This window comes from Pteropus vampyrus, unplaced genomic scaffold (assembly GCF_000151845.1).
Source record: "Pteropus vampyrus isolate Shadow unplaced genomic scaffold, Pvam_2.0 Scaffold304, whole genome shotgun sequence".
NCBI lineage: Eukaryota > Metazoa > Chordata > Mammalia > Chiroptera > Pteropodidae > Pteropus > Pteropus vampyrus.
In genome coordinates this window covers 2,241-11,468 of record NW_011889085.1, presented here as the reverse complement: position 1 = coordinate 11,468, position 9,228 = coordinate 2,241, and the positions used below count along the sequence as shown (strand labels likewise).

General features: G+C 52.3%; 1 protein-coding gene across 1 annotated transcript in view; it reads left to right on the top strand.

The window, feature by feature from the left end:
- The window catches only part of CD244 (CD244 molecule), a 17,360-nt gene extending 10,722 nt beyond the window's left edge, over positions 1 to 6,638 (top strand). Inside the window, exons 5-8 of the mRNA XM_023521496.1 lie at positions 1,708 to 1,850; positions 3,405 to 3,554; positions 4,635 to 4,691; positions 5,758 to 6,638. Coding sequence (XP_023377264.1) covers positions 1,708 to 1,850; positions 3,405 to 3,554; positions 4,635 to 4,691; positions 5,758 to 5,862 — 455 coding nt within the window. The 3' untranslated portion in view covers positions 5,863 to 6,638. The remainder of the gene's footprint in view (positions 1 to 1,707; positions 1,851 to 3,404; positions 3,555 to 4,634; positions 4,692 to 5,757) is intronic.
- Positions 6,639 to 9,228: the final 2,590 nt, after the last annotated feature.

The window sequence follows — 9,228 nt, the reverse complement described above, 5'->3', positions numbered from 1 at the left end:
GGGGGGGGGGGGGGGGGGCGTCTGGCGCAGAACTCGCCTGCTGCGGGGAGGGGACACGGGAGCCAGCGGCAGGGGCAGAGAGCTGCTTCTGCGCCCAGATGGCACCTCGGTGCCCTCATTTCTTCGCAGTCTCACCAGCTGGTCTAGGCCCCAGGACGAGTTCAACCTTCTTGCATTTTGTATCTGACCACAAATTCTCGTGTCCTTGCAAGTCCAAGTTAACTTTTCTGGGTCCTTGATCATTGCCCAGGCTGGTGAGGGTGCCAGCCTGACCTGCCAAAGCACGACAGTGTGTAGCTGGGTCAGTGGCCCATGTCCATGCCGTGCTGGGGAGAAGAGGCCCGAGGATGGCTGGGGTGCTGGAGAGAGCACCCGGCTTAGCACGAAGGCTCTGAGCCAGAGCCAGCATCTCCGGGAACTCTGCCAGGCGGTCTCTGCAGGCAGCAGCCAATCCTCTGTCATCCAGTGGTGGAGAGGAGCCGGGCGCCACAGAGGGGCTGCAGGGTGACCTCACTGCTCTTTCCCTAAGTGGGGCAGGGTGAGGTGACTGGCCTAGAGCAAGGCAGGGTCTCACTGAACTGCCAGGTGTGAAGGGAGGTGGGGGAGGAAGGTTCCTCTTTCCTCCCCCATACCCCTGGGTGGCCTGAGGGTAAGGCAGGAAGTCGTGGTGGTGGTGGGGGGCCCCCCGTGAGGCAGTGCGCAGCAGGCAAGCGGCTTCCCATCTGTCTGGGCTCAGGGCTGGGCCTCAGGCCTGTGTCCCCCTCAACAGTGGAGCAGTGGGGTGTGGGGGACAATGGGAAAATTGTTTCTTCCGTCAGTGCCGGACTCTGGTACAAATTCATAGAAGCAAATGTATCTACCTACAGCCACTGGTGGCCAAGAAATAGACCCCTCTTTACCCACGAAGATGACACTAAATTAGGAAAACGAAGCAGAATATAGGGGATAAAAATCACTTCGAGTGAAAACACCTGCTGGAGGGTCAGGCCCGCCTCACCCTGCCCCAGCCCGGCCCTGCCGCCTCCAGGGTTCTGTGTGAAGGCCTCAGCTGCAGGCTTTGTGCATCCTGACGGGGGGCCAGGCTCAGACATGCTGCAGTCACTTCACTCAGGTCTGAGCAGAAGGGAAAGACAGCGAACTCCCGCCCCTTGCCCGATGCCCAGGACGCCAGCCTCCTGGGACAGCTGGTGCTTCTCCGCTCCTCTGGGTGTGGTGACCCCTGCTGGCCCACTGGCTCCCGGCCAGATCCCATCCTGGCCGTGAAGGCTCAGGGGTGAACAGCACGCCACTGCCAGCCCCAGTCTCCTGTTGGGCAGGACTGAGAGGAAGGACACACTGCCCTTGGCCTCGGGTCCAGGGCTTCACCCCAGCTGCCCAGGGGCTGGCCTGAGGCAAGGGCCAGCTGACCACCAAGGCTGGACCTAGATAGGAGGCTTAAAACATTTACAGCCTATGAATTTCAGTGCCCTGATATGTCTCAGATCACAGCCCTACTCAGAGCTCAGTGCCATTCTCAGTGGACATTTAGTCAAGAAGTCAGCAAAACCAAGTTTGTAAGCCACCAAAGTAAAACAAGAGGCAGGAGCACACCCCCACCCCGGCCGGGTCGCAGGCTGCAACCCCGTCATCCCTGGGTGTCCCTGACACTAGCTCCTGCACTGTGAGTGGCTCTTTCTCTCTCTCTCCTCATCCTGGGGTGATGATGAGCACCTCCCTTGTGCTATCTGTCCCCGCGTACAGTCCCGGCTGTCTGCTGTGTCACCACATGCCCCGTCCTGTTTGTTGCACAGGAGCAGGAGCACAGCTCCCTTGGAGAAGAGAGGACCATCTACTCCAGCGTCCAGGCCCAGGTATTACTCTGGCTTCCCTAACCCAGCCCACGTCTGTCTATGGTGCTTCTGGCTCCCTCCCCGCCCCCCAAAACTCACACCCTCAAGGGTGGGGCGAAGCTGTGCTTCCCTTGAGCCCCAGAGGGCGGTCAGCTTCAGCTGGGTGCAGTTGGCTGAAAAGGCCCGTGTGGTGCTGGGTGTCCTGCCGGAGCTGGACAGTAGGGCGGACAGGCTCTCCCTCTGTGCCCGGCAGTGGGCGAGGCCCGGAGAAGTTGGCAGAAGGAGGAAGCTCGTCCTGAAACCCACCTCCGTGTTCCCACCCTGCCGCTTCCAACAGCCAGGGCCTGGAACTGTGGCCCCAAGCCCTTCTTACGCCTGTTTCAGGAAAGAATAATCTGGGCTGTTCTCTTTTATTACGACTTAACGATAATGTTTATTAAGTACCTACTATGCTCATTTTTTAAAAGAGATCTTAATTAGCAGCCTCAGGAAGTAGGTCTGATACAAACCTCATTTGCTAAATGAGGAAACGTGCGGAGGTTAACGTGCTCAAGGCCACACAGCTGGGTGGCGGCAAACCCGAGTCTCCAGGCCGCCTACGCAGCCATGCCCGCGGGACAGACATTTACCCATAGACTGGAGGAGCAGCCTCTAATATTAGCAGCGAAGATGACATTATTGATGGCCCAGGCTGGGCATCTCTTTCTACACAAGCTTTCTGGTGGCCGATGATAAAATGTTTCTGATAAAAATGACCTTTTTTTTAATTTTAAGAATTAAGACCTGAAGCGGCACCTCTTCAGCTTGGTGGCCTAGCTGCAGGACAAAGGAAATTCTTGGGGGGCGGGGGGATGATGATAGGCTTCAGAGAAAGATCAAGAAAAGGAAGAAGAGGAGAGGAAGAGCTGAGAGAAAGGGGGAGGGGTGGGGCTCAGCCTCTCACAGCCACTCTGAGTTCCCAGGGGGTGTCGCCACCTCCTGCTTCCCTTGGGACAATGAGATTCCCCGATAGTGGGTCAAGTCGAAGAGCCCAGAAGGGGGATGCGAGGAACCGAGGGATCGCTGTCTGCCAGGTGTCTGGCTTTAGCCACACTGAATTCCAACAAGGGGATCTGAATAAATGCGCGGCAGGCGGGCGCTGAGCTTCCTCCTCAGCAGCATCTCAGGAGGGTAGTTACCTGCCTCCCAGGGCGCCTGGCTCGGGTCCTGCGGAGAAGGCAGGTGGCAGAAGGGAGGGCTGCGGTGTCGGGGAGGAGCCCTGGGCGGGGGCGGCGGGGGGGTCTGGGCTTGAAGCGACTCCACTGGGAACACCCCGACTGGGCCGCTTACCCTTTGGCAGCCTCATGTGCAGAATGAGGCCAGTGCCAGCCATCCCTGTGGTGCAGGAGCGTGACGGGGTTCGGGGAGAACACAGGGACAGCAGGCGCTCGAAAAGGAGCGACCGTCGTTAATGACGGCGGCGGGGGTCCCGAAGCTTCCGTCTGGGCAGGGTGGGGGGCGGGGCGGAAGGGACGACCCCCCTGCGGCTGTGCGGGCTCTGCGCTTCTGAAATGAATTTCTTCCTCTTCTCGTTAGTCCGCTGCTCCCACGTCGCGGGAAACGGAGAGCACCTTGTACTCAGTCGTGCAGCCGGCGCGCGCGGCCGGTCGCCGCCTCCAGGGGGCGCTGCGGGAACAGGCGAGTGCCCAGCTCGGCCGCGCGCTTCTCAGCCCCTCGCCGCCCACCGTGTGTGTCTGAACAGTTTGCCTTATGTGATTGTATTTAAATGTTAATTGGCCAAGTAGAAAATGCCTTCCTAGTTCCGTCTGTAGAGAAAGAACAGCTGGGAGACTAAGAGGAGAGGGGACTAGAGGCGGCTGCGGGAACCCTGAGGCGGGCAGAGCTCCGGAAACAGGAGGCGCTTCGTGCGCAGGGCGGCGGGGGCCTCGGGCGGCCCGGCCCGGTCCGGCACCGCTCACGGAGCCAGACGGGAGTTCTGGCCAGTCACCTAGCGGTCGAGGCCTGCGGACTGAGGCAAGCCCTCGGAGCCCCCTCGAATCCTGCTCCAGGCTGAGCCCACGGCTCTCGTGTGCGCCTGGAGCCATGGGGTCGAGTATCCTGGTGTCATCTTTTCGCCTTGAGTGGGAAGAATAATATTCCAGAGGTAAAGTCACAGCTTAGATCCGTAACGTCAGCATGGCAGTGTGGGAAGCTGGGCATCTGCCGCACCGTGGAAGCATGAGTACAAGCACGTCAGGGCTCATGTGTTTGGGTCAAATGGGCAAGAGGTTGAGGACAGATTTTCAGTTTTCATTCACCCTCTTTCCGATAAGCCATGCAATTAATTTGGATTCTACCAAAGAGATACTTATATGTGAATTATATGCTACGACACATGGGCATACAGATGGTCACAGGCACCGTGGCCCCCTGCTCTGGTGTTACGTTCTGAAGACTCTACGGAACATGCTTCTGTATTCCAGAATTTCCAGCGCTCAGTGTGTCCAGGGCGTGCCAGGACTGGGTACCCGGGGGGTTGTGTGTTGAAGAGATACATGGTTTGAGGCGGTATTTGTGTTAGGTTTGTCTGAGGGGTGTGTGGGTGTGGGATGCTAAGCTCTGACTGGTTCAGAAATGTCTTATCACAGGCAAGTCTGTGTTATGCCTTCTCTGGAACATTAAAACCAAGACTGACTCGGGGGCAGGAGATCCCATCACTTCAGAGACTTTTTAGGCGCTGAGTCTCTTTGGGGACCTCTCATGTTCATTAGGAGCAAGGCATTTCTTGATTTGGAGTTAAGCGCTCTTTACCCTCTGAATTTCCAGTCTGGATCCAGGAAGAGGAGCCACAGCCCTGCTGTTTCCATCACCATCTACGAAGAGGTGAGGCCCTGGAGCTCCTTCCAGTGGGTTTGGTGTGCGTAGCAGCCTTGACGCTGTGCACAGCAGCCTTGACGCTGTGCACCTGTGAAGAAGGCATCCCTGGCACCTCAGGCTTGTAGGAACTTCAGGGATCTAACCCACATCTTCATTTCAGAGGTGAAAAAGCTGAGGTCCATGGAGAGTGAGGGGCTAACCAAGGTCATGTCATGTGTTGGGGTTTGGCTCTCATTGGGGAGCTTGAGTTTTGAGTTAGGGCTGTCTCCAGGCGAATTCCTGAGCTTTGGGCCACGTGCTAGAACCCTCTCCCTTCCGAGTGTATGGGGGAGGGGTGGGGGGATCAGAGCAGTGGGGGAAAAGTGAATCTCAATGATTTTCTAAAGTTAGCAAGTAATTGAGAGTCATTCCAGGACATAGGTGATCTTAAGCTGCCGCTGGGATGGACACTGCACAGAGGTGTCACTAAGCCTGGAGGTCGAATTGGGATCCCCTCAGACCACTTAGGGAGCGGAAAGATCGAGGGTTTATTGTGTGCGTGGGAGCCCTCCAGAGGCTTCATGTGCGTTATCTCGTTTAATCCGCACAGCATGTTATGACGTGGATGTGGTTATACCTCCCATTTATATCCAGAGACATTAAGGCAAAGAGAGCATCCCCATCCATCACCCACCAGCCCCATACTGTGTCCAAGCTCCCATCTATCATCCAGTGAAGACGTTGCCGGGGAGACAGAGTGTGGGTGCCTGCGGGGGTTCTTGGCACTTCGACTGTAGCGCCACGTTAAAGCCACCTGGGCGGTCCAGGGTTGTAGGGGATACTGCTTGAGCCAGGGCAGTCTGGGGGGTTGTGGAGAAGCATGGTGTGGTTAAGAGGCTCTTGAGTTGTAGGCAGCAGGACTGCATTCAAGCCCCTCCGTTACTTTCTACATGAAGTTGTTGACCACGAGTGACCTGTTTCCTCACTCTGAGCTTTATTTTCTCAGTCTGTAAAAGGGGATCATAACTCATGCCCCGCAGGGTTGTGATAGGAACGTCCTAGTGGGAGGGCCTGAAGTTCTTTTCTTCTGCAGATTGGAAAGCAACGACCCGAAGCCCAGAACGCTGTCCGACTGAGCCGCAAGGAGCTGGAGGGGTTTAGGGTATACCCTTACCCGCCACAGCTCTCTCCACTCTGACCCACATCTGATTTTGGGAATCTGCAGTGATGACACCACACAAGTCTTTACAGAACGGCTCCTAGTCTGGAGAGGATGCGGGGTTTTGTTCACGGACTGTATTTTGCCTTGAAAATGATTTGTAACAGACATTGTAAGAGCGAGAGTGTTAAATACTATCCCTCAATGTTCAAAGTAGACGAGAATGGGCGGAGAGTTTGGCAGTTAACAAAAGACCACACAGCAAGTCCAGATACTGGTAATCTATCGAATTCTATGTAAATATGGGGTGTTTATTATCATCAAGGTTCCCCCTCCTGGTTTTCTAAGCTATTGCTTGTCTCCCCTCCTCCTTAATGTGGGATGACCCTCCCTTTGCCCAGTCCCATCTTTCAAAGAGGAAGAAAAGATAGTGGAGACTCAGAGGAAGAGAAATAGCCCCTCTGTGAGGCCAAGGGGACCAGACCTGGGCTTCGCTCAGATACAGAGAGAAAACTCCCCCACCATGTGTGACACCTTTACCTCTGACCCACTGATCACAGGGGGGCTGGGCAGGAGTGGGAGCAGATGATGCAAAGCGAGCCCATCTCTGAGTGGAGAAGTCACCGGGACATCATGGATCCTGACAGTGGGACCAGTGGCTGTCTCTGAGGAGGGAACTGGGCTATTTTTCTTACTACATACTTTTTGGGTACTGTCAGGTTTCTATAAATCATATGCGTATATTATTCTTTTGATATATTTTTCAAGTTCTTAAAATTCCTCTTCCATATAAATTTTGGATATTTACCCCCGAAGAACATGTCTCCTTATTGTCATGTCTGGATGAAGAGCAGCCACAGTAACTTTCCTCCCCTCCGGACTGTGGCCTCAGCCCTGCCCCTGCCTGTGAGTCGCACTGCCCTTGACTTACGTTCGCGACACTCCGGTGCATGTGTGTGTCACATGCACCTTGCAGATGACACACCCTGTCCTGGACTTTGTTCTTTCTACTCAGCACATAGAGCTCATTCCATACCAGCACACACTGTTAGTCTTTTGTCTCTTTACAAAAGCGTCAGGGTTTGCCATTCCATGGATATACTATCATGTATTTAATCAGATTCCTACAAAATGGACATTTTGGTTATTTCCAGCCCTTTGTTTTTAAAAATACTACAGTGGACATGATTTCGCATAGATCTTTGTGTCTGTGACTGAGAATGTCTTTCGGCATGTTTATGAGATGGTGTGAAGTCTTTGACCGGCCTTGGCAGAATTGTGACGTAGCATGTCTGAGATGAGAGGGGGAAATAGTATGAGTGAGCGAGGAGGCAAATGCAGCAAGGACATCTTGAAGCCCAGAGGCTTGGCTATTGAGAGCTGTTTCCATAGGCTCAGATTTTTTTTTTTTTTGACATTTTTCCATCTTTATGTAATTTTTTTTCTTATTGGTACTTTCTTACTTTTGGATCCTTCAAGATTATCTTGGCTCTGTCGATGTAAGAAAGTGCAAACCTGCAGAGAATTTTCATAAAAATTTATTTGAGCCAAAGAGAAGACACAGCTGGAAGCAAGATCTCAACAGACTGAGTGCTCATCGCATGTTGGGCAGGAGCTGACGTCACCACCTCAGCGAACCCTCAGGGAGCTGTTAAACCCATCTGCCAGATGAGGAGGCCGAGTTTCCATTTCTTTGCCCGAAGTCACACAGCTAGTAGGTGGTGGGGCCATAAGTCAGCTCGGTGCCTGTCTAGGGCTCAGGCACTCCCCCACAAGGAAACTACCACCCTTGACTCCATTCTGAGCAGCCTGGAAGCTCTTGTCAGTTGAGACCTCAGAGGAAGGGCACATAAGCAGAAGCCAGCCAGTGCTCTAGACTGAAAAAAGAATAGATTTTAAAAGGCCGGAAGACAGCAGGGAGTCGGGGTGGCGAAGTTGTTCTTATAGGAACCTGGTGCTGGTTGTACTCCAGTGAGAGCTCAGGCCACCCTCTCCCATGTCATCTGTCCCCATTTCCAGCTGCCTGTCCAAGTCCCACTACAAAAACCAGCTTGGGTGAGTACATGGAAAGCTGGACCATTAGGTTATGTGCAGATTTTCTTCAAAGAGAATGACCCAAGATTCAACCCGAAGCCTCAAGTGCTATTTGGAGTACTCTATTCTTCAGGACCCTGTGTTAGGTTAGGACCCTGGACTCAGAACTGTGATAGAATCAGTCTTCAGGTTAAATACCTGTAACATGGAGATAATACATTTCCTGCCTCATGTGGCAAATGGAAGCAGTAGATTAGATGAGGCATGTGAAAGGCCTAAAACAGGATTTATTTCAAAGTGAGCTTAATACCAAGAATCTGGAATCTTATTTTAATGAGTGGCGGGGAGATGCTCTTCTCTACTGCCATCTCGTGTGCATTTTTAGAATAACACAAAAGTGTCAATATGAAAAGCTATTCCGTTGCCATCTGGTGTGCATTTTGGGTATAACACCCCAGTGTATGCCATAAAAAGTTATTCGTGATCCTCTGCTTCCATCTCGTGTGCATTTTGGGAATAGCACCGGACTTTAGGTCATGAAACGTTATTCGTTATCCTCTGCTGCCATCTCGTGTTCATTTTGGGATTAACACCTGACTATAGGTCATCAAGTGTAGGTCATTACGAATATTCATTCTCTGTTGCCATCTGGTGGGCAATATGGGAATAACATGACAGGGCTGTCCATAGTTATTTCTGCCGCTTTTTCATGTTCATTTTGAAAATAAAACCTAGGGCATGTCATTATGAAAAGTTTTCCTCTGCTGCCATCTCGTGGGTATTTTGAAAATGACACCCAGGTATAATTGTCGAGATGCACACAGGATGGGTGCAGAAAACGAATTTGTATCTGAACTACACTCAGATTTTATTCCCCAAATTCACACCAGATAGCAGCAGAAAATAAATTTTTATGATGAAATATACTTGGTTGTATTTTCAATGTGCCCACAAGATGGCAGCAGAAACAATGTTTCAAGACACGCAATCTTTGTTTATAACAAGAGGCTCACGAATTGACAACAGACAAAAACATTTTATGATGACATGCCCCTGAGTGTTATTTATAAAATGTGCATGGGATAACACTTAAATATTTTTTCATAACCTGCACTGTGGCGTCACGCCACAAATTCCCACTGGATGGCAGCAGAAAATGAATATTCATGATGACAACCACTCAAGTGTTATTCCTTAAAAACCCACCAGATGGCAGTAGAAAATAGATATTTGGGATGAATACACCTAGGTGTTATTTTCAAAATGCCCACGAGATGGCAGCAGAAAATAAGTATTCATGGTGATGTACACACGGGTATCTTCCCAAAATGCACACAAGATGGAAGCAGAGAATAACTTTTTCTGACATAC